The 25,722-nt window shown below is 31.2% G+C and overlaps 4 protein-coding genes across 5 annotated transcripts; 2 read left to right on the top strand and 2 right to left on the bottom strand.

Annotated features, from left to right (window-relative positions):
• Window positions 1-2,650: 2,650 nt before the first annotated feature.
• On the top strand, window positions 2,651-3,502 carry LOC109800031 (BON1-associated protein 2). The gene has a single exon (XM_020360710.3). It carries the CDS (start codon window positions 2,738-2,740, stop codon window positions 3,284-3,286), a length of 549 nt encoding a protein of 182 aa, XP_020216299.1. The 5' UTR covers window positions 2,651-2,737; the 3' UTR covers window positions 3,287-3,502.
• Window positions 3,503-8,901: 5,399 nt separating this feature from the next.
• Window positions 8,902-11,476, bottom strand: LOC145955463 (GTP-binding protein 1-like). 2 transcript variants are annotated; one of them, XM_083070229.1, is made up of 4 exons: window positions 11,268-11,476; window positions 10,674-10,716; window positions 10,483-10,539; window positions 8,902-9,395 (listed from the first exon to the last, which is right to left on the bottom strand). In XM_083070229.1, exons 1-4 carry the CDS (start codon window positions 11,372-11,374, stop codon window positions 9,285-9,287), a joined length of 318 nt encoding a protein of 105 aa, XP_082926355.1. In that variant the 5' UTR covers window positions 11,375-11,476; the 3' UTR covers window positions 8,902-9,284. The 2 variants fall into 2 exon arrangements, with proteins under 2 accessions (XP_082926355.1, XP_082926356.1); XM_083070230.1 differs by having other exon boundaries at window positions 8,902-9,389; window positions 11,268-11,470.
• Window positions 11,477-15,732: 4,256 nt separating this feature from the next.
• On the top strand, window positions 15,733-20,124 carry LOC109799740 (BON1-associated protein 2). The gene has a single exon (XM_083070226.1). The coding sequence runs from the start codon at window positions 15,858-15,860 to the stop codon at window positions 16,464-16,466; it is 609 nt and encodes a 202-aa protein (XP_082926352.1). The 5' UTR covers window positions 15,733-15,857; the 3' UTR covers window positions 16,467-20,124.
• Window positions 20,125-20,232: 108 nt separating this feature from the next.
• On the bottom strand, window positions 20,233-23,362 carry LOC109800612 (uncharacterized). Its single transcript, XM_083070227.1, has 4 exons — window positions 22,847-23,362; window positions 22,704-22,725; window positions 20,657-20,726; window positions 20,233-20,542 (listed from the first exon to the last, which is right to left on the bottom strand). The coding sequence occupies exons 1-4, from the start codon at window positions 22,915-22,917 to the stop codon at window positions 20,397-20,399; spliced, it is 309 nt and encodes a 102-aa protein (XP_082926353.1). The 5' UTR covers window positions 22,918-23,362; the 3' UTR covers window positions 20,233-20,396.
• Between the last annotated feature and the right edge of the window lie 2,360 nt (window positions 23,363-25,722).

Consider the following 25,722-nt stretch of genomic DNA (forward strand, 5'->3'; position numbering starts at 1 on the left):
ATAAATTAAAATCAACTTATGCAACTTAACTTAAATAAGAGAATTTTTATAAATGATAAGGACACATTTTCATTTTAAGTTATAAGAAATATATTTTCTCTTTTTATTGTTTTCTTTTCTTTTAATGCTTTATTACAAAGTTTATTTAATATGAAGGTCTAGCTTGTAACACTACCGTAAAAAGTACATTCTTATGTTTGATAAAACAAATTTTCTTATTTCCAAAACAGACATAGATATAGAGACAATATAATTTATTTAAAACTTTTTATATTCCCTATAAAATCATCATAGAAAGTACTTTTTTTTTTTAATGTGGTAAACAACAACAATAATAATAAATATTCTCATTTAATAAAAATCCTCATAAAAAAATACTTTTTATATTGTTACAAATGTCGTTTGTTACATATAAGTTGTTTTTCCAATTGATATAAAATTGTGTAACGCTATTTACTAAAATCTCACTATTTTTTTTAAATGAATCTTGTTATAGAATTAGTACATATTATGCACATGAATTTATATATTTTACATAACAATGTATTTTTAAGTGGTAAATAGTTTATGCATCGCCAGTGCAAGTGTTTTTATATTATTATCTACTTTCAAACTGTCTTATAAAATATTTTTTTTGAACTTTTCTAATTATAATTATCTTAATAGTCATATAAAAATAGTTTATGCTTGATTGATATATAATGTTACACTATTTAAATCAAACATCATTATCTCCTTAAAGATTAACTGAAGCTCAATATTATTTAACTTAACACAAGACTTTACAGTTTAATAAATATTTATTTAAGAATTAATTTTTTCCTCTGACACCTATCTTCTTATATTGGTATGTCCTATAAAATAATATTTTAGTGGTTATTGGAATGTTAATCGAACTCATGTCATGACTAAGTTTTACTAATAAATACTACTCCCTTTAAATTTATATATAAAAAAATGTTTAAATTTTTTTATTGATGTATAAATAAATTTTAATTAATTCATTTTATTTGATGTTCTTAATTCAACGATAATGTTATGGTAATAAATAAGAACACTATATATTATAAATGTAGATAAGAATATTTTAGAAAATATATTGTATATTCTATATAAAATTATGAAAATTAAGTGCATTTAATAAGTTTTCTTAATTTGTATTAAATTAATTACTTTCACTTATATATAGGTATAGACAAAGTACTTCTATTTCTATTTATAAAATTTAACTTAGAATAATTATTTATTTATTTATATAATTAAGATCCAATTTATACTATCTCATATATTAACTATTTTTAGAAAGAAAATATTAATTATGATAGATAAATTATATAAGGCATGTATAAATTTATTATTATTAACTAAATTAATTAGTTTTAAAATTTTGGTAATTATGATAGATAAATTGTATAAGGCACGTATAAATTTATTATTATTAACTAAATTAATTAGTTTTAAAATTTTGGTTAAGTCTTTTATACTTCCTTTAGATGTATATATAAGCAAAAAGTGTTTAAAATTTTTAGATTGAAATATAAGCAAACTTCAATTAAATCAATCTTATTTAATATTTTTAATCTAAAAATATTCTCATTATAATAAATGAGAGAATTATTTATTATGAATGCGATTAAAAATATTTTTAAAAATAGTATATATTTTATGTGAAATTAATTATTTTTGTTTATATATGAGTTGAAAGAGTAGTATGTGTCATCAAATATACAACGATCATTATCTATAACTATTAATAAAGAGAATATACTTTTAAGTAACCGCTTTCATCTTTATTTTTTTGGACTTTTTTATCTATTTGATTATGTCATAACTCTTTATGGATAATAAATAAATAAATAAATTGTAATCGTTACACGTCAGAGGTACAAAATGTCTTAATTTCTCTAATTTATATTAATATATAAAAGAGATACATTTTTCAATAATTACCTTGATTTCTACCTTTTTTTTACTATTATACCCTTTTATTTTAAAAAATTAAAAGAAATAATTTTTAATCAAACTTAAAAACTTGAAATTAATGAATTAATCATAATACCAATTAGATTAATATACCTTTATTATTTTATTTAATAGAGACACGAAATGTCTCGATCCCACTAGTAAATATAAAGAGAATAGATCTTGATAACTATTCTTTTGTTTCTATTTTTATATTCGTCAGTATTACTTTTAGATTTAAAAAAATTTATTTTTTTAAAAATAAATTTCCATTTTTATATTAAATATCATTACCTTTAGATTTAAAAAAAACAAAGAATTCTTTCAGTTATTTTTAAAAAAATAAATATATGTCTTTTCGAAACTAGTTATTTAATAAAAGTTTTGTCTGGTGACAGGAGACTTGTAAACTTGTTAGGAAAGGCATATATATAGATGCGCATGCACCGTCGTCCACGCAAAAGATCATTCGATAATCATATAATTAATGTCTCCCCAAAGATACCAACCAACCAAACACCGAACTCTGTTCTCATAAATTTTGCCGCGGATGTACAAAGCACACGTCAGAGTCAAAAGTCAACAAGTCCATACACGTTACCAAAAACACCGAAATCCGAAACCAACACATCAATTTCTCTCTCTCTTCCTCCTTCCCAGTTCCCACCCATTCCCAAACCCAACACATCTATAAAACACCTTCTAACTTATAACAAACAAACCCAACCACACTTACACATTCTCATTCACAGTTACACACTTTTTATTTTCTACTATGGGCTTAATCTCAGGTACTGATCTAGAGATAACCGTAATGCGTTGCGAAAACCTTCGTGTGACGGAGGAGCCCTACGTGGTGGTTCGGGCAGAGTCCTTGAACTGTTGCACCACCAAGATGGCGAAAGATAATAACTCGGGTTTGTTCTCGTGGAATGAGAAGTTAATGGTGAAGATTCCGGTGCATGCAAGGTCCATCACCTTCGAGGTTCAATGCAACAGGTTCAAGGCTGTGAGACCCGTTGGGGTTGCCAGAATCGCAGTTTCAGATTTTCTCGCCGTCTCCGAAAATTCCATGCATGTCTTCAGTTACCGTTTGAGGGACTGGGAAGGGAAAAGAAATGGGGTCATTCATTTCGCCGTCAGAGTGCCGCCGGTGCCGCTGGATTCTTCTAACGGCGCCGTAGAACCGGTGAAGGAGACGGCGGTTATTAAGGATTCCGGTGATCGATTTTTGGGAATCAACGCCGGTGATGACAAGTCTAACGAAGTTGCTGTTGGTTGTGTTCCGTTTTGGTGGAACTTCAACTACTCTAACTTACTTTGAAGATTTTTATTTTTTTTATTTGTTGTTTTTTTATTATTTGAAGATTTGTCAAGGCGTGTGGAAAATCACGTTTAATTAGTTAAGTTAAATATTGAGACAAAGATTAATATTGTTTGATAGAAATCTTGTGCTGTAGGTCAACCTCCATATTTTTGTAAAAAGAAAATATCAATTCTATTAAATTTGTGGCATACTTAATCCGTCACTTTTAAGAAAGTATATACCAATTCTCAATCACGTTCTTTTTATATGCGAAATTTGAATTTAAGTGTTAGAGCCTTATTCGAGTCAAGCTCTGAAACTCCGCAAGAGACAATCTCTTAAGCCAATAAAAATACTGATATCATTGATAATTGCATAATACATCTATTTATCGAGCTAGAACTAACAGCCTTTTAATCTTATGTCTTTAAAAGATATAAATTAACTAATCCTAGAATAATCTTATCTATTAATAAGATAACGTAACAAACTAACAACTAGATAAAATGCTATTATTTATTAACGATAAAATCTACTGCCCATGACGGTGCACTTTGAAGTCTAGCTTTTGTCATCTTATCTCCAGGGGTCATAACATTACCCCTCCCATGGAAAATGACCTTGTCCTCAAGGGCCTGCTTGGTATAGATGTCGACCAACACATCCCAAGATTCCCAAGTGGCCTCTTCGCGTGGCTTCCCTGCCCATTCAACTAAAACTTGGTACTCATCACCCTCAGTGGTTGAGACAGTGCGTTCAGAAATGATTGCTTGTGGCTCCGGAAGTTGGTTTGAGGCAGTGTCATCGTAGACGAGTGAATCTGGAGGTGTGGGTCCCGAATAAACCTTCAATAAGGAGATATGGAAAACCGGGTGAATCCGACTATGAGATGGGAGATCCAACCGATATGCCACCTTGCCAATACGTTCTAAGACACGAAAAGGGCCGAAATATCGCTTAGCTAGCTTAAAGTTGAGTCTCCGAGCTGCAGATTGTTGACGGTAAGTGTGGAATTTCACCCACACCCATTGGTCCACCTCGAAATGCTTGTCAAGTCGCTTAGAATCAGCATATTTTTTCCATATCGGCACCAGAAATTTTCAAGTGATAGAGATCAATTGGAAAAACAATGCCTTGCACAGTAATGGGAATGTCGTAGCTGCATTGATTGCACCATATAAAGTCTCCGCTTCCCACAAAAACTTTGAACGGTGTAATATCTGATATGTGAACACCTAAACGATGTGCAATTTCTGGTTTAACGAAATTCTAGGAACTGCCACTGTCGACTAAGATGTTAATGGAGTGACCTTGGTACGATCCTTTTAGTCGTAACGTGCGCGGGTTGTATTCTCCGAATAAGGCATTGAAATTGATCTCTGGAATTGCCTTTTCCTCGTCGGTTCTGTTATCTTCCAACGACGCGTGACAAACGTCTATGAAGTCATCGGGTGCTAACAGCATGTGACACTTGGCTTGACAGTCATGAGAAGGACTGTATTTTGCATCACAATAATAGCAAAGTCCCAAGCGACGGCGTTCGCGCAATTCAGTTGCCGTAAAGCGTTTGTATGGAGGTTTGGTTGTCGTTTGGCTGGTGACGAGAGACCGTGGAGTTGATAGGGAGGAAGTGTCACTTGGTGTATTGGAAATAGTGGACGTTGAAGTAGGTGGTTGGCTGGTTGGGGTCGTAAATGTTTGGGTGTTAGTAATTGTAGGGAATTGATTTGCGGTGCTGCGGAATGTACTGGTTCGAGTAAATTTTGCAGGTGCCACTGACGTTTGTGTCAATGACTGTTGTAAGACGACATGAGTTTGTTCATGGAGAAGAGCTAGAGCAACTGCCTCATGGTATGACGGTGGTTTGGCCAACCGTAATTGACACTTCAGGTAATCCTTGAAACCAGCCACAAAGAAACTCACCAGCCATTGTTCTGACAACCCATAGACTCTAGTGGAAAGAGCCTCAAATTGGGATTGATATTCTGTGACGGTGCCTTGCTGTTTCAATTCTTTAAGCGCTTCTTGGGGGTTGGTGTATAGGTTTGTGCCGAAACGTTTCTGCAACGCGTCAACAAAAACCGTCCAATCTTGAGTGTAATTGTTACGAACCATCCACTTGTACCAAGCGTAAGCAGGTCCGATCATGTGAAAACTCGCAACTTTGATGCGGTGCTCCACGGGTGTGTTTGCGACATCGAAATATTCCTCCAAACGAAAAATCCAATCATCAACGTCGGTCCCGTCGAATTTAGACAGATCAATCTTGAAGTCTTTTGTGGAGATGCGTGCAGTATGCGAATGCGATGTGCTGTGTGGCATCGAATGCGTAGATACGTTTTCGGGATCTTCGTCTTCTTGTGTTTTTTTGTTTAACAAGGACATGATTTCGGTCATCTGCGTAATCATGCGTTCTTGGAAACTTGAGTTTTGTGCCTCTATGCGAGACAACTCACTCTCGATTTTGCTAAGACGAGTACCGTCAGCCATGGAAGCTCTCAACGAAAGCACCAATGTTAGAGCCTTATTCGAGTCAAGCTCTGAAACTCCGCAAGAGACAATCTCTTAAGCCAATAAAAATATTGATATCATTGATAATTGCATAATACATCTATTTATCGAGCTAGAGCTAACAACCTTTTAATCTTATGTCTTTAAAAGATATAAATTAACTAATCCTAGAATAATCTTATCTATTAATAAGATAACGTAACAAACTAACAACTAGATAAAATGTTATTATTTATTAACGATAAAATTTACTGCCCATGACGGTGCACTTTGAAGTCTAGCTTTTGTTGTCTTATCTCCAGGGGTCATAGCATTAAGACTTATCATTTAAAAACAAATTAAATTCAATTATATCTAGATTAATGATATATTAGTAGATCATTAACTTAATGTCAGAGTTAACATCTTAATAATTACATTTCACTCTACAATATTTTACTTATTAATACTTCATTCAATTCCTTGTTAATTTATCTGTCGGTCATGTGATCCTTCATTTTCTAAGATGCTCCATCACTTTTTTTAAGATTAACTAATGTTCTCACAAGCTATTTAGCATGCTTTGTTCTCTTTTAACATACTTAATTTTATGGAAATTTTTAGAAACGTCACGTATGCTTATATTACTCATAGTTAAACACACTTAATTATAGAGTTTTTAAATGATGAGTTAACGAAAAATAAATATATTTTGTTAATATAGCAATTTTAATTAATTATTTTAAATCAACATCAACTATAATATTTTACAATAATATGTACAAAATTTACATCACTCTCATCCAATGTAAGTTTGAGATGTTATAATTAGTATATATGATAAAAAAAAAACATAAAAATGTATTGTTAGAGTTGTATTCGTCTTATCCTTTTACAATTGGAAAAATAAGTGAGTGATATAATAATGAATAACAATTTGAGTTTTCAATTTTAAATTTAAGAGATATTATTTACATATAAAATGATATTGTATTTAAGCTATTGTTTAATATATATATATATATATATATATATATATATATATATTTATTCTACGTATTTGTTTTCCCTTTTTATATTAGGTTATGTTAAATTAATAAATAAAATATTTTAAGAATAAAAAAATATTTCCAGAGGGGTCAATGAAGAGAATGTTTTATCAAGTTTCACTAAAATGCTTATAAGAAGGATTTTACCAAGTTTCAATATATAAAGCTTGTAAGTGGGATTTTACCAAATTTCAATCCCTAAAACTCGTAAGAGGGTTTATCAAGTCTCAAAAAAAAAAGAGGGTAGATTTCTTAAAGAACTTGTGATATATTTTGAAATAAAAAAAATATCATGTAAATATAAACATGGTGAGTTGAACTATGTTAAATCTTTTATTTCTCATTGTTGTGTCTAAAGTTACATAAGATTGGGTTGTTCTTTTCATCATTCTGGCATTAATTAAAACCGTCGGCAGTGACCCACACAATTCCTGTCGGTAGGGACTCAGAAAGAGCTTAATAATATACACTTAATCTGCTACAACACGCATGACTGTTTCGTTTATATCATTCCTCTAAATTCTCAAATTAATTAGAGTTTACCCGTTAAACAACAAAGAACTTTTAGATTTTGCATGTCCTCTACTTATTTTCTTCACGTGATCACATAATTTAAATATCTTTAAGAAATTAAGCTTTTAAACAACAAAAATTGATCAGTACACTTAATTGCAATAAATCAGAAAAGATTTCCTTTTATACGCCACTCTCCCACCATAAGTATATTTATTATTTTTTGACAAATATTATTTTTGTTCCGGCCAAAAGGTGGACTAGGGTTTTTTCCTAGATCGTGCCTCAGAGCCAGAGCATTCAAAAGTGTAATCTGCCGCCTCAACTCTAGGGTTTTGAGTTTTATAGCATGTCGTTAGTGGGCCTCTTGGGCCCCGATGATAGCGGGATTTTCCTAACCGTTATTATCTCGAGGGCGCGGGAACAAAGGGAACAACTACCCACGGTTCCCGACCGATCGGGTCCATGCCGAGGGCCCAGTCGGGCTCTGATGGATTGGGTCTACGTCCAAAGACCAGTCGGGTCTCTACCGGGTGACCCTCTCAGCCCTTGTGAACGATAGAGGGGTCGAGTTCCCCAGGTCCAGTCGGGTACCGACCGACTAGGATTCTCACCCGGACGGTACACTTGCCTTCCAGCCTTGAGCCTGTAAGGCGAAGAGGCTTGTGGTAGGATAATCAAGTCGGATATTTTCCGAATAGGAAGTCTAGTCGGATTCTCACCCGGACGGTACAATTTTGACAAAAATTGTACCCACGGTTATTTTCCGAATAGGAAGTCTAGTGGGCCTCTTGGGCCCCGATGATAGCGGGATTTTCCTAACCGTTATTATCTCGAGGGCGCGGGAACAAAGGGAACAACTACCCACGGTTCCCGACCGATCGGGTCCATGCCGAGGGCCCAGTCGGGCTCTGATGGATTGGGTCTACGTCCAAAGACCGGTCGCACTACAAGAAAATTGCGAATTAGAGAGGGAAAAATCCCTCGCAAATCCCTCGCAAATCCCTCGCAAAACAGAATAGCGAGGGACTAGCGAGGGATTTGCGAGGGATCGTTCCCTCGCTAAATTCAAGTCGCTAATTAGCGACGGATGCATATCCCTTGCAATTCCCTCGCTAAATTCCTTCGTTTTTCCCTCGCAACTAGCTTCGCTAGTCCGTCGCAAATTTGTGCCGCTAATTCATCCCTATCGCCTCGCCAATGTAGAACCTAAATTCCCTCGCTAATCGCATTTAATATGTCCTTCGCTAATCCCTCGCTAATCCCTCGCAGATATTTCCTTCGCTAATTCCTCGCTAATCCTTCGCAAATGTGTCCTTCGCTAATCCTTCGCTAATCCCTCGCAAATATGTCCTTCGCTAATCCCTCGCTAATCCTTCGCAAATATGTCCTTCGCAAATTCGTCGCTAAACCCTCGCAAATAGGTCCTTCGCAAATCCCTCGCTAATCCCACGCAAATCCATCAAAGCATATGGATTGAGTTCCCTCACGAATACCACGCTAATCCCTCGCTAATATCTTGCGAAACCTTCCTAATTTATCGATATATATACATTATTCTCTCATGAATCCCTGTAGATATGCCACTTAATTCAACTACATAATTTTTTTTCAATTCAACATGATTTAAAATAAAAGTTACATGTAACAATATCTCTTACAAAACCAAATTGTTAAATGTCTTACAAAATCCAACTTGTGCATACTATCTTAAAGAAACCAAAACTAATTAATGTCTTACAAAAAGAAAAGTCAAATAATGAGTCATCCTAAATAGTAATCAACCTAAGCTAGTAAAATCATCATCTCGTCCTTGATCCTCCCTATGTTGGTTGGTTGATGGTGTTGATGGTTGAACTGCCTGAATTTGCCTCATCATCTCTGGTAATTGTGTTTGCAAAAAAGAGGCCAATGCATTATTTATAACTGTATTGACCCGTTCTTCTGTCATAGGCGTAAGATTTTTAGAGGAACCTGCAACCTCTGGATCGATGAAGCTTGGGTAGAGCTACTAGTTCCAAGATCCAAGCTATGTCCCATGCCATGCACTCTTTTCTTCTTGTTTTCACCTGCAACTTTTAACCAAAGATCAGAATCAATTATAGGATGAGATGAAGTGTTTCTCCATATTTTTGTGTCATTGATTCTTCATATGTTTCATACAAATAATAAATAAAAAAAATAAGTGAAATAACAAGAGGTTAAAAAAGTACATAATCAATCTTAAAATATAAAATAACATACAATAAATTTCTTTGCCCTAGTTGAGACAAATTCACCATCAATTTTTTGTGAACCTTTTATTTTGCAAATTCTATTTCCTTTAAATCTTTTTATATCAACTAATTTATGTTGATTCTAAATCAAAGAGTCTCAAGATTGTAAAGTTCAAATATGTTTCTTATATAAAATAAAGATGACATGCTAGTTTCAATTTGTGGTGACACTTTTTTTTTTTTTTTTTGTATCGGTAAAGATTTCAACATCTTTTTAATCTTGTTATGTAAAACACTTTGATTTATCATTTAATTGTTTTTTAAGATAATATCATGTTTTCTCCAATCTCCAAAAATTGCATCCAACAACTATACTTAATAGAAACATTTTTGTTTTCAAAATTGACAATTTAACAATCATTAATTTTCTTTTTATGCTTTTATACTGAGTTTCGATTTTGTAGTAGTGTCAGGAAATCTATAGTTAACATAACTACATGACAATTGATAACAGAGATTAAAACATGAAAGAATTACTCAAATAATAGTGGCACAAATATTTGAACAAATCAATTTATTGATCAAATAAAGTTATAATTTCATTATCTTCATAATAATTGTAATGGAAAAATGATAAATATATATGTATATATAATCAAAAAATTAATCATAATGGAACTTTGTTATGCAAGTGAGTTTATATTTACAAAGAAAAATTAAAAGTGGCAGTGAGTAAATTTCTAAATAAAAAGACCACTAGTTTAGCTCCTGGGCCCGTTTAAAGGGTTTCTTTAATGATAATGTTTAATTAGTCGACAATATGTTAGCTACTTATTATCCCTTGTTAGAATATAATTTACTGCAACAACCAACGTACCATTTTATCAACTAGCAATAGTAACAACAGAGTGAAAGACTGCATTAGAATATGGAAAATGGCACTTACTTTGGAAGCATCAAGAACCATCAGTACTATGTCTGAAGATTTAGCAACAGCAATAACCTGAGAGAATCAGAGAAAATTCAGAAAACAAAAGTCCTGCGCTGTTAATAATAAGGAAGCCATGCTTTCCAAAGCATTCAATGAAAAGAACCAAACATCACATTCTACTCGGGATAGAGAAATTTTAGTTTTACCTGCCTCCCACGTCCCTTGCCTTCAGAAGCACCTTCAATAATTCTAGGAAGATCAAGTAACTGAATCTTAGTATCAATTTAATGTATAATCCTAGGAATACAGGTCAGAGTTGTGAACTAAACTAAAATTAAAACTAAACTTTGCCAGCATTTGAAAATAACACAACGCAAAGTTGACATGAGATTCAAGATTTCTACCAAAACAATAATTACAGAATGCATTACAGAGAGAAATGTAGAAGATCGATTAATATGAGTCTGAATAGAAAACAACGTTATATAACACGAAACAACAAATAATTTATCCCCCTACATATCCTCAAAAAGCTAGAACATACCTTTCAGAAATTGAACAAAAGAAGAATTGTAGAAAAAAGGAACAATCGAGGAAAAGTGAAAACAACATGCTAGGTTATAGGCAGGAACGAATTGATGCAGGAAGTGTTAATTGATTGAAAAACAATCATGCAATGAATAGAAAGGCGTCCAAACAATATGAATCACAGGCACAGACCATAAAACCTAGATTGATTGAAGCGAGTAACGCAATAAGCATAGTAACAAAGAGATAACGAAAAAATGGAGAGAGATTACGATTTGAGCATTGTGCCAAGAGAGGCCTCTGTAAACGTTGACGGAGAAGGTGGCGGTGAGGTAAATGGTGGCGATTCCGAGTGTGGCGGTGAATGCCTTGAAAGCATAATCTCCAACCCTACCTGCTATTCCCATTCTCACCCAACTCCACTAGGTTTTCCGCACCCTCTATTCTATTTTTCTTCTACTTCTATACCCTCAAATATATACTTTTGTAAAAAAAATTGTAGTGCGATTCTTCTCAAACAGATCAATACCTTTGGTATTCTGCATTAGCAATGTTTTCAAATTAGAAATAAGGTATAATATTTATTAATAAAAAAATCTAAAATATTTTTTTAAAGCTTAAGATTATTTTAGTAGTTAAAAATATCCTTTTAAAAAAAGTGTTTCTTCAAAATAAACTATTTCAAATACCAACTAAATAAAATTAGTTTAATTGCTATGTACCAGCACCTAAGAAGATTCACACCAAAATGTCGATAAAAAAATTGATATATACGAGTTTTAAAATATTAGTTAATATAATTTTTTAAACATATTATATTATTAAACATAAATATTTTAAATTTTTTATTTGATAAATTTAAATAATTTTTATCTTTATAAATGAATTTAATTTAAACTATAATTGAAAATAACAATAAGCTAAATAGAAATAATATTGATAAAAATATACAAAAAGATATATTATTATAATTTTAATATCATATTATTTTAAATTACAAAATAATATTAAAAAAGATAAATATAAGAAAAAAAGTATACATAGTAATAAGTTGTTTTTTTAGTTTTAAAAATAATAAAATATTGGTATTTGAAAAAAAATTAAAATACATTAAAAATGAAGTGAAATATTTACTCTATGCAATTAGTTTTGTTTTAAATCTCATGTATTTTATTGAAAAGAAAACACACACACACACACACACACACACACACACACACACATATATATATATATATATATATAGAGAGAGAGAGAGAGAGAGAGAGAGTTATGGAGAGAAGGTAAATTAAATTAAATTTATTAAAAAAGATAGAGTAAAAAAAAACATGTTGAGCAAAAACGTTTTTGAAAAAATCGTGATAAGTGTTTAGAAAAAAAAAACTTCCTTTATATATAATATGATAATTAACAAATATTTTGATAAAATTGATTAATATATATAATTTATGCTTACTTTAATTTTACAAATATTATATATGAAATATAAGTTAAATATTAATTTAGAGTTTTTTAATGTTGATCCTTCCAATTTTTTAAAATTATTTTTAATCCTTATAGGATTATCCTTTCTCAATTCCAATCTTTATAATATTTTTTTTCAAAGTTTAGTCAATATAAGTTTATATTTTTTTCTTTCTAATTTTTAGTTGTTAGTACGAAGTTACATGAACTAGAGTGAAAGAAAATTATAATATATATTTAAAGAACTAAAATTTGAAAAATACATATTTATAAGGATAAAAATTTAAAGAACTATAATTGAGAAAACATGACCTTACAGAGACTAAATTCATATATAAATCAAAATAAGCAAAAATATTTTAAATTATCATAATTAAGAAAACAAAACATATACGCACTAAATTCATATTGTAAACATATAAATTATATTTAAAATTTATGATGATATATATATATATATATATATGTGTGTGTGTGTGTGTGTGTGTATTTTAAAAAATATATATGAGTGAAAATTCAGTTACTTCAAAAGTAACTCTTAAAAGAGTTATTTAATGAATATAATTACGTTATATATTGAATTTTTTATTCAATAAATTAAGTCTAAAAATTTGTATATTTTATCTTTTAATCAATAGTTTTATTTAATCAATAGTTTTATTTAATAGATAATGTTAGATAATATTTAATAATTTTTAAAATTAATATTAGATAATATTTAATAATTTTTAAAATATTTAAAAATATTCAATAATTAAAAAAAATGAAGAGATAACAAATAAGATAATATATATATATATATATATATATGTAAAATAAAAAGAAAAAAATATGAGGAATTTCAAATTCTTACTTTTTTGGGAGAATTTGAAATTCTACTATTTGAAGAAATTTTACAAATACTTGAATTTCAAATTCTACTAGCAACAAAATCTCTTATTTGCGAGGGATTAGCGAAAGACCTTTTCCCTCACTAATTTGCGACGGATTTGCGAGGCATTTGCGAGGGCTATACTTATAACTCATTAGCGAGGGATTTGCGACAAGAAAACTCCCTCGCTAGATGAAAACTTCGTTTTTATATTTTGGCTCATAATTTAGCGAGGGATTTGCGAGGGATTTGCGAGGGCCTAAGTTCCTCGCTAAATAAGCACTAGCTTTAGCGACGGATTTGCGAGGAGATGAAGGTTGGTCGCAAAATAATCCTATTTAGCGAGGGAATTTAGCGAGGGATATAAATCCAAGCTATTGCCTCGCTAATTAGCGAGGGATTAGAGAGGAACTGTATTCCTCGCCAGTCCCTCGCTAATTAGCGAGGAAATAGCTTGGATTTATATCCCTCGCTAAATTTCCTCGCTAATCCGCGAAATTCTTGTAGTGTCGGGTCTCTACCGGGTGACCCTCTCAGCCCTTGTGAACGATAGAGGGGTCGAGTTCCCCAGGTCCAGTCGGGTACCGACCGACTAGGATTCTCACCCGGACGGTACACTTGCCTTCCAGCCTTGAGCCTGTAAGGCGAAGAGGCTTGTGGTAGGATAATCAAGTCGGATATTTTTCGAATAGGAAGTCTAGTCGGATTCTCACCCGGACGGTACAATTTTGACAAAAATTGTACCCACGGTTATTTTCCGAATAGGAAGTCTAGTGGGCCTCTTGGGCCCCGATGATAGCGGGATTTTCCTAACCGTTATTATCTCGAGGGCGCGGGAACAAAGGGAACAACTACCCACGGTTCTCGACCGATCGGGTCCATGCCGAGGGCCCAGTCGGGCTCTAATGGATTGGGTCTACGTCCAAAGACCGGTCGGGTCTCTATCGGGTGACCCTCTCAGCCCTTGTGAACGATAGAGGGGTCGAGTTCCCCAGGTCCAGTCGGGTACCGACCGACTAGGCCTATATTGAGCCCGGGAAGAATTACTCCTTATGGGAGTTTGTTCGTTCTTCCGCCGACCAGGGAGGCGGGTCGGAATTCGGCCCGGACGGTACACTTGTCTTCCAGCCTTGAGCCTGTAAGGCGAAGAGGCTTGTGGTAGGATAATCAAGTCGGATATTTTCCGAATAGGAAGTCTAGTCGGATTCTCACCCGGACGGTACAATTTTGACAAAAACTATATTTATTATTTTAAGAATTGGCATATTATCTTCTTCTTCTTCTTTTTTATTTTTATTTTTTTTATCGATAATATAGGGTTTAAATTTAGGATAAGGTGAATATTTCTTCAACTACTTATACTAGAAAAGTAATCATTGACCACATCAAGAAAACACACAACACAATACCTACAGAAAGACTAAAAGAGAGAGTTCACTTTGAGTGCTGGTGACACAGGCAGCATAGCTTATCGCTGGAACAGTAATAAAAAATTATTTTTCTTTTAAAAAATATAAACTCAAAATTGTAATATATTTAAGAGTGCGTGAATGGGACGTGCGAAGGTAATTGCAATAAACTTTCCAATACAATTACTCAAATTGCTCAAACGTGTATAGATAGCAGAGTCCACATATTAATAATATTAATGATAAAAAACAGAGTCCTCACCAGCAATGAATGCATACATAATTGTGTACACACACACATATATATATATATATATATATATATATATATATATAATATTATAAATATAATATAAATAAAAATAAATTTATTTAAAATATAATTATACGTAATTTTTAAAATTAATTTTAGATAAAATTCAACAACATATATCATATGACACTATAACTTATATTTATATTTTTTAATAACACATTAAAATATATTATATATATAATATAAGTAAAATAATTTTTAATAATAAATATTATTTTACTATAAAATATACGCCACATGATAATTTTTTTTATAATAATTATTGAAATGGGTCTTGTTAACCCATGTATTATGAGTTGGATAAGAAAATATAATAAAAAAAAACTACGCTAAAGTTATAAAAAAAAATGTACAAATATTTTTTAATAAAAAATATTTTTTTCCTTTTTAACCGATACCTTAATGATACTGTTTAGTACTAGTATTTTCCTATTGAAATTACCGCATTGAAAGAGTCATAGGCATATAGCATACAAGCTTTTCGTGGAACCCTCATATTAATTAATGCCAAGCGAAAAGTAAATTTCCCAGAGAATACGACGTCAATCATGTAAATTGCTGTCATAACAAAGTTCATATGGACGTACGTAGTCAATGTCAACCTCTTAATACACGGCAACTGTTGTTTCTTCCATTCTTTCCTCACTTTTCACATCCAATTCCTGTAACTATATATAAAACCCCTAAACTCTTCCTAACCATTCATCCCAAACAATCTTCCTCTCACGTACGTACAAACACAATACTTACGTACAATATATTAACAGTTGTGTGCATATACATACAAAAAATATTCATAGATATGGAGGCAAAACCACACGCACCCACTTTGGAGATCACGGTTATATCGGGAGAAAACATAAGAATGGATCGAAGTCAAGTGGCGGAGAAGGTGTATGTTGTTGTTCGTGCTGAGTCTCTCAATTGTTGCACCACCAAAATGGTGAATGAAGATGCAGGTTTGCTAGCATGGAATGAAAAATTCTTGTTAGGCATTCCTTCACGTGCAAGGTCGATCACGTTTGAGGTGCAATGCAAAAAGTATAAAGATGTTCGCCCTATTGGAGTAGCAAGGATAGCACTTTCGGATTTTCTTAGTGCCAATAAAATTGTGTCGGAAAGTGTTCCCCAAATGTTGTGTCACGGTTTGACGAATTGGGAAGGTCAGCGAAATGGGGTTATTCATTTCTCAGTGAAAGAGGTGACACTGGGGCAACATTTTGTTTCAGAAGCAAAAGACATGACAACTGCTACGATGAGTTCTAAAGAAATTGAGCATGAGGTTATGGGGATTCAGGCGGACCCTAAGAAATCAAGTCATGTTGCATCTCATTGGTATTCCAGTTTGTTGGAGGTACCAAAGCGTTATTTGAAGGGTCATCTTTCTCATTTAAACTTCCAAATGTGCTAAATAAGTTGATAGGGCTTGTTTAAATTTCATCAAATGTCTTAGGTTTGTGTCCTGACAGTATGGTTATATTTTAAGGAGAAAACTTTATTTACAGCGATTTTACCCCACTTAATTTATCATATGTCCAATTAATATGATGTTTATATACATGTGTCTTACACACAATTAAAGAATTGTTTACATTAAGACTTTTTCCTTTTCATAAATACTTTTTCTTTCTAATTTTATCTTTATAGTCTCGTAAGGGTGATAAAAATAAATAACTCTATTTGTTTTTGTTAGTTATAATTTAAGATTGAATATAATTTTTCTTATATTTTATATTGTTTCGTATGAATTTTTTGTGTAAATAAGATAAGTAATTCTTAATTTTATTAAATTTTTTTAAAGATGTTGATAATTGATTTTTGTTTTATACGTGATCATCCTTTATTCTAATCTAAACTTTTATTTACCATAAAAAAAAAAGTTTTAAGATTCATGTCACTCTAGTACATTTTTTGTTACATGTTTACCATGTTAAAAAATCATTTAACTATTTAACGACTACATAATCATGAAAGTGTTTTCTAACAAGAGAAATTATTACCTAATTTAGGACTATATAGTCTTTGCTAGTCTCAACACAACCATGTAAATATATTCTTTAATTTACACCAAAGAAAATTAATACATGTGTCATGTAGAAATAAGTCAAGAGCATATAATTTCATAATATAATAATTTCTCCAATAAACAAAAATTGATAACTAATTACATTGTGAGAAGGTTACAAGAACAGGAAAACAAAAAAAATGACACATTTTTCTGAATAAAAAAATTTAAGTCATGAAATTGAAAAATATATTTAACCGTGCTTTTGTTTTAGTTACTTTTTAATATAAAAAAAATCCATTAAAAAAGTATATTTAACAAATTTATAGAAAGTAGTTAAGTTTTTTCCTAATAAAATATATTCCTAAAAAATTACTCAACTGTACAATAAGTTTCTAAAAAAATGTTATGATATAAAATGTAAAGTTAACAACACGCAAAAACCTATTTGACATCTAAAAAGAGACAGGGATAAAAGAGAGAACGCCACAGATCAATATGAACACGACGTCATAGGAATAGAAAGATATAGACAAAATGATGAGCTTTAATAAGATGTTTTAGAAAGTTGAATTGGGTATGTAAAACTCATTACTCTTTAATTTACATGTTTATTTTGTACTGCTCTTCTTTGTTATATTTTATACAAACAAATTATGTTAGTTTGCTTACTCCGGCCGTAAAGGGACGATTACCAATTAATAAAAACACTCTTGATGTTGAAATTCTGTGCATAAACAATTGAGTGTCAAAGAACAAATGGTTGAAGGCCAACTTTACGGTTTTTCTAATGTTGCGAGAGTTCACATGAACAAACGTGTCTTCAACTTACGTACGTTTGCACGGATGTTACCATTTGTTGTGTTGGATCAAATGGATTTGGAAAACCTTTAGAAACTAATAACGTTCATGCCAACGCACCATTTCTTTCACGCAACCTCATAACAAAGTGAGCAACGTGTATATAAACACACTCTAACACTTTAGTAGGATCCGGCCTACAAACCAAATCATGTATATCATAATTATTTGTAACAATATGTTATATTTAAAAGCCAACGAATTGATTTTACATAGAAAAAAGAGTTTTGTGCTTGTATTTCTAAGAGTTATTAGAGCTCAAAATTGGATACAATGATAATAAGAACGAAATGTTTGGGAAGGAGATGCACGTATATTATAATTTTCAAGTGAAAATTAAGAAGGACACAAAACCTACTAAAACAGACGCGGAATTGTGGCGGACAATTAAGTGAATGTCTGGATTCACGTAACCGATCCACGTTTTAACCGATTTGACGCGGAAGTAAAAATTTATAGCGTCTTATTTTCGCGTTGTTTACGCGATTTAAGCCCGGGAAACGTGAAACTAAACACACCGTAAATGTGAAGCAAGTTTAAGTCGACGTGTTGTTGTTAATGACGTACGCAGGGGTCCTGGACCTGGTTAGTTACTAGGAGGTTACATGATTTCCATCTAAAACTTCGTTGCAAATAATCTGTAGTTTTCCTCTCATTTTTTTTTATATTTTAATTAGCTTCACAACATATAAGTTGACTACGTATGAACAGGTCTTTTTTCTTCCCAAGTTAAACTAAAAAGTCTCGTACACGGTATAAAAAAATACTGTTACCTTCAACAGAAGTTCCTCTTATTAAGGGTTTAGTTTATTATATATATAAAAGATAAATGAAACAACTTTACAATGGAAACTAATATACTAATTGGTTAAATTATGTTTTTAGTTTTTTTTCTTAATTATTTTTAGATATATTTTAGTCATTATTAATTAAAATATTTATTTTAGTAATTTAGTTATTTTTATTTGAATCAATTTAATCATTTTAAAAAATAATGATCATTTTTAATTTTATAATATGATTTTAAATTATTTTTTGACTAATTCAATATGTAAAACTTATAACATTAGATTCATTTAAATTAAAAAACTATAAAATGTTATTTTAAAAAAGTAGATTAAGAGTTTAATTTAACCTGACGAAATTATTTTTCACTTATATGTATAATTATTTATGACTTCATTATTAATTAATTTGAAATCTTCAATACTAATTAGTTTTTAAATAAACTCCTTAATAAGAGGTAAAAATAAAATACTAAATTGGTGAACTGCTACAGGACCATTATACTTGACGAGTGGAATCGTTGGTAATTATTAACCATCCGCTTTTATAATTATTAACAAAGGGTATATATATTTTAAAATGTACGTGTTGAAGTTCAAGTGTGAAGTGACTATTAGATCGATTAGAGTTGAACATATTGAGTAATATATAAGTGAGAAAAATCTACCTATCTAATATCTTAAGATTTTGAATTATGTTATGGTGACAATGGTTCGACCAAGTGATTCATAATCGGTTTAAATGAATATTAGCTAATAAATTTGATGATAGATTTAAGAGTGAGTTCTCAGACAATGAAATTGATCGGAGATCCAAGAGTAAGCCCTTATGTCAAAAGTCTTCTTAGAGTATGGAAGACGTGTTCTGTTAAAGTATGCTAATAATTACGTAAGGAAGCCACTATTAAATACTCATTAATGAAAAGGACTTTCGTTTGAAGGAAGTGTGACTATGTGGAAAAAACTCACACTTAAAAGGAGGTATTTGGAAAATTAAAATGTAAAATAAATCTCACATTAATTAGAGTTCAACATATTAAATAATATATAAATAAAAAGATTCATCAACATACACTACACCAAAGTTGAGTTTTTGTGGCAATTAATTTATCTTTTAGGGGCCATATAAATGGTCATTATTATTTTTACCAGCAATTATATAATGGTTGGTGTATCCAAAGTCGCTAATTCTATTACCGGCAATTATATTAAATGCTGGTAAAAATTCACTTAATTGTTGGGAAAACTTAAATTTTTTAGTGACAATTCTAGTGGCTATTTTAAAGGTTATAAAAATTATTTTATAAAAGTGTTTCCTTCCCACTCCTTTAGCGGATTTTATTTATTGCCAATGAAACCTTAAATCATTTTCTTTTCTAGATTGGCATGCAGGAGGCAGTTGACAAAGTGAGCCATATCAAATTCACATACATGTACTTCACAATTATATTCAATCATAGGCAAGACAATATATAGCTGATGGTAAACTTCAAGTTGTGACATTATCTGTATTACAGCTATCGATCATTCATTCAAAACCAATCAGCTGATATAACCAAAATACTATTATTCACCATAAGTACAGCAGTATAGCAAGGGACTGAAAAAAATAAAAAAGGAGGAAAAGAGAAACACAAATGCATTTTCCAACTTCTACAATATTTAAGAGCCTCATCATTATAAGAAAGGTTTATCCAATGAAGTAATCCTCCAACATTTGCCTATCAAACAAAGTCTTTGCCGCTAGTTTTCTAGCATCTTCATCATTATTTTTCCTAAGAAGCTTTAGCAAGGAAGTGATGTCACCATCTTTAGTCATACTCTTTTGATTTGTCTCTGCTTATTAAAAAAGACAGAACTCATTATTAAATATAACAATAATCATGTATACATTTATCAACTTTTCATTTACAAAAACAACTTAAGATATTGTCTTTTAATGAGTAATACCTATTGGCTGAATTCCATCATCAACACAATCTATATTTTTCTTCTTTTCACAGGTTCTAGGGTCCACATTCTTAAAAATTTACACAAACATATAGTGTTAATAACATAACCTTAAATATAAAATTTTCAAAGGAGAATAAAGTGAAAGAACCTTGAAAAGCTTTCCAAATCTTGCACACTTTGGAATGGTCATCATATTAATAAATATATCATAACGTATCCACATCATAATAATATTAACTGTTTTATGTCTGAACAAATTATGTACATGCAGATTTAGGTTCTTGATTTGAACATTATTTAATTTCAGAGTGCTTAATGTATTGTATTGTCAACCAGTGTTGGACATCATTGTTGCCATATCCTGCATGGATTAGCTTGTTGTTAACATGCGTTAAAGACTTGTATCATGTATCCTAACTGTTGCATTAGTTTTACAGTAGGAATAGTATATCTTTTAGGATTTAGGAGAATGGGAAGGGAAAATCAGTTAGTGGCACTGCGGCAGTTAGAGGGGATGACTTTGATAAATAAGGAGAAAGGAGGGAGAAGCCATTCAAGAAATAGATAGTTTGTAAGAGAAGGGAAACCCTTGGAGGAGGTTTCTTTCTCCTATTCTCAGTTGATCACTAGAATCGTTCTTTGTTTTTATCAAATTTCTATTTCTCTTTTAAGGTTCTTATGAATATAATAACTAATAAGTGATTTATCATTACAATTGAATTTTAACAATTCTTTTTTCAACTTTCTTTCAAACTTAATCATTTGACTATTGAGACTGATTGTAGGTCAATTATAACTCTGGAAAGCTTCAAAATGAGAAAATTTTAATTATTAATAATTTTTGTCTACTGGAATGCCTATAAAACCAATATATGCATAATGATATCGGTGATATAGACATATTAAAAAAAATTATACAAATAATCAACACCAGCTAATCGGTTTGTATTGGGTTAGTTTGTTAATTTAGGACGAGTTAGGTTTTGAACATCCCTACTACCATCTTCCTTGAAAAGAGATTTCAGGGTAGCTGATATTTGAAGTTTTGAGTGCTCAAGTCAAGTGTTTACCATTTGTTTCTGCTCACTCAGCTTTCTATTCATCTTACTTCATATATTTTGTAAACTAGAGGTCTTGAAATTTTTGTCCGTATAGGTATGAATTATTAAGATTATGTTTTGGTCATTGCAGGTTCTAAATTGCCACGAGTCTGCCATCTACATCCTAGCACCATTGAGATATGCCACCGTCTATGGATGTTCAGATGCAACTATAATTCTTGGAGCAGTTGGCAAGGTAATAACTAGTAGTTTCTGGCCTGTTTTCAAAAGGAACATAATAATTCTATGCATGTAGTAGGAACAACCGTGGAATGTGTTTTTCTACCTGAACATGGGATTGGGAAACAATGGTATCTTGTCACTTAAAATTGTATGGTGACTTTGGTGACTCTATAGATGATACCTTTATTTAATTCCTTTGTCTCTGTATATTAAGACTTAATCAAGAACGTGTAAAAGAATCAACACATGATGACATGTCAAACCAATAATATTTGTATACATAGGGATGAATTTAATAAATTTTATACTTTTAGAATTCGAATCAGCAGGAACAAACAAATGAGCAAGTATGGTGTGAAGTAATCTGTAAAAGATGAATGGGTAGGTTAAGAGGTACCAAGGCTACAAGGAAAAGGTATTAAATGTTGATTAAGGCAATGGCATCTATTCTTTGGCCGCCACTGCTACGTAGTGCGATTACTATCCGTACGTCACTCCTCCTAATTTATTCTCTACAGAATTTATCCCCTGGAAGCTGGAAATGCAGAGCCAAACCAACAATGAACAAAGGTAGAAAGAAAAATGAAGGTTTCCAATTTCGTGATATCTAATATGTCGGGAAAATAAAAATATTGAAGAACTAGAATTAGAAAAATTAGAAAAATCAGTACCATAGCTACTTCGAAGTGAATGATCTAGCATAACTAGAAATAAAGTGAATGATCTAACCAAAACTAGGAATAGATTATAGAAACCCTAACCTGAAAGCAGCGAACATTAAATCTTCAAAATGCATGCATTCGGAAGCAGATCAAATGGAGCTATTAATATGAGAAAAGTTGATGACAAGAGAAATTGAAATTCATCCATCAATTTGAGAAAAGAAGTTAAGACTGTCATTTACCTTTGGCTGTGGCAAGAAGAGAAGTTACGGATGCGGAACCATGAGAAGAGTGAGAATATGAAACAAGACATTTTAAAATGAAAAGTACAAAAGGTTAAAATTTAAGTAAATAAATAGATTAACTTTTAAAAAAATATAAAAATAAAGTCATAAATTATTACTGGCAAATATCAAATTGCCTTTACTTGACGTTTTACCAACCTTTACTTATTAGCCATAATTACTTCTAATTTATTAATAAAATACCGGCAATTAATTTATTGTCATCTATTAATTGTCGATAAAAATTAGTTTTGTAGTAGTGATAATATCTTAAGATTTTGAGTATATTATATTATCAAATTCAATTATATGATTTATTTATTATTTATTGATAGATTGCTCTCCAAGTGCTTTATTCCTGGAGCTACAAAAATAGAATCATCCTTATATTAGGATTTGCGTAGCTTGTACATACTCACAACCCATTAAATAAATGTTCCAGGATGTTCATCTCTCCCAACCGTATGAAGGGGAATAACTTTACTTTATTGAATTAGAATTATACAGCGTTACGTAATGTTTTGTATGAGGGTTAGGGTACCCCTTTACACCTACTTAATATATTCTCTTTTTTGGCTGAAAAAATATAACCGTCTGTTTTCATATCACTAGCTAGCATATATACTATACCCTTTAACATGCTCGACAGAAGGCCCCGGCCACCACATATATTCTGAACTTTTATAAACTCACATTCGACGATTCAAAATACGCAATAATTTGTACACGTTGGTTCATCATAATAAAAGTAGATTGTTTCATCATGCTAAAGGATTTCGTGAAATTCGTGCATGAAGGTTTATATCAAATCATATTATATATATTCTTGATAGGTAGCATGGCATGCTAGAACTATAATTTTTTAAGGATCCAATAAGCCCATACGATTTTTTTGTTTATTAAAGAGAAGTATATTTTATATTCATTAAAATTATAATAATAATACCATATATATACTTATAGTAGCTCTAACGTTTGTTTTTAGACTTACATGATGAATATAGTACAAAAAACTTTTAAAAAAGTGAAATTTGCATGTTTTGGACTTGTATGTGCTTTATTCCATATGGAGAGCTTGGATGCTGAAATCAGATCCGCTCCTCTTTAGAATTTGTGGGTTCATCACATAAAATATAATAATAAAATATGCTATTAAAATATATTATTATTATGAATAAAAAAGTTCCTTCATTTTGAATTTTTTTCACTGTACGTATGTGTTCGATCCGAATTTCACAAGAAAAATCGCTGAAATTGTAAATTTGACCGTTGCATTTTTTTTAATATATTTTTGAACCATTGCAACTACTATTATTGTGTTAAATTTCTTACCTTCTTTTATCTAATAGATCGTTACAATTCGCATTTTGATAAAGAGCTTAAATAAAAATTTGTTGACATAACGTAAGTGCATTTAAAAACTAATTGATCAACGGGTGGAAAAAAAAGGTATTAGTTACAACCAACATGTTCATAAAAGAACTCATTTTGAGAAATTGTGAAGAATGTCATTTTTCTTATTTAATGATAATTTCTACACAAGTCCAATATATAGCAATAATGAATTTCGACGAAAGTTCAAAATGCCAAGGCATGTATTCTTACACATTGTCAAAGGAGTTAGCAATAATGATGAATATTTCCAATTGTAAAATGATGCAACTAGAAGAACAAGTCTTTCACCATTTGTAAAAATGCATTGTTACAATTCAGACATTTATTAAAAGAATAAATATCTATTAAAAGAATAAGGGGTTTTGTATTGTGTGATTGCAACATATGTGGATGAATAACGGGGCAAAAAAGATATTTATTAAAAGGATATTTTTTATATAAAAATTTAAAATGGACATTGTTCTTCAATCTAGAACGTTAACTTATTTTATAATAAATTTAAAGGTATGAAATCATGGCTCACAGATGAACCATTTCAACAAATCATAAAATTCACATAGTTCATTAGTGAATCACATGATTTAATGGTTCACTGTAATATTCGCCTAAATTATTTAAGGTAAAAACTATGATGTGACATCATAAAAAAGTGGAAAATTCTAACATGAAGTACTAAGAAATATGGTAAATGGATGAAGTAGTAATTTTCACCATTGGATATATTATTTAAAAATTAAATGGCTGAGATTTGTGATCGATAACTTAAGATTTTAATTAAATAATTTGATATTTTTATTTGAAGTAATATAATTAATCTATAATTAATGTATCATTAAATGATATTAATTAATATTTCAAGGATTTATCAAAAGGTTTTGATTTTCTTCCATTTTGGTTTTCTTCCAGACCCTAACTCCCAAACCCTCCGACCTGCAATGGTGGGACTTCTAACTCCAACAGGATGAGTGATACGCAAAGCTTCTATGGCCTGGGAAAAGGGAAAGGAGGGAGATAGTGAGCGAGCCAAAGATAGAGAGTAATAAAAGGGAGAAGAGAAAAAAGGGTGTATGGAAGCGAATGCGCAATAGTGGAATGGTAGAGTATGAGGAAAAGGGAAAAGAGAGAGAAGAAAAGAGAAAGAAAAAAAGAAAATGGTCTCAAATACTTGTATACAGTGGAACACCGTCTCGCCAAAAAGAAAGGGAAAGAGATAAATGTATGAAGATGGTAGTTGTGGTGCAAGCAACACTACCACTTCTAGGGTTGATTGTGAGAGACCTAAAGAATATGTGGATGAGAAGCATTGACGCAAACCATAGATCGTTGTTGTAGTGTTTCATGAATGCTTCAACGACTATTTTTTTTTCCTCAATTTTTCTTTATTTGCATTGTTATGTATGATTGAGGCATTAGTTATGAGTTTGGAATCTTATAGATTT

This window comes from Cajanus cajan, chromosome 3 (genome assembly GCF_000230855.2).
Source record: "Cajanus cajan strain Asha chromosome 3, NIPB_CcT2T_4, whole genome shotgun sequence".
Lineage (NCBI taxonomy): Eukaryota > Viridiplantae > Streptophyta > Magnoliopsida > Fabales > Fabaceae > Cajanus > Cajanus cajan.

Coding starts and splice junctions, on each gene's coding strand:
- LOC109800612 (XM_083070227.1), bottom strand. CDS start 22,917: ATGTCTTGTTTCATATTCTCACTCTTCTCATGGTTCCGCATCCGTAAC. Junction 22,726..22,846: donor TCTTCTTGCCACAGCCAAAG/GTAAATGACAGT, acceptor TGCATTTTGAAG/ATTTAATGTTCGCTGCTTTC. Junction 20,543..20,656: donor TGATGGAATTCAGCCAATAG/GTATTACTCATT, acceptor TTTAATAAGCAG/AGACAAATCAAAAGAGTATG.
- LOC109800031 (XM_020360710.3), top strand. CDS start 2,738: ATGGGCTTAATCTCAGGTACTGATCTAGAGATAACCGTAATGCGTTGC.
- LOC109799740 (XM_083070226.1), top strand. CDS start 15,858: ATGGAGGCAAAACCACACGCACCCACTTTGGAGATCACGGTTATATCG.
- LOC145955463 (XM_083070229.1), bottom strand. CDS start 11,374: ATGCTTTCAAGGCATTCACCGCCACACTCGGAATCGCCACCATTTACC. Junction 10,717..11,267: donor CTTGGCACAATGCTCAAATC/GTAATCTCTCTC, acceptor TGATCTTCCTAG/AATTATTGAAGGTGCTTCTG. Junction 10,540..10,673: donor GCAAGGGACGTGGGAGGCAG/GTAAAACTAAAA, acceptor TGATTCTCTCAG/GTTATTGCTGTTGCTAAATC.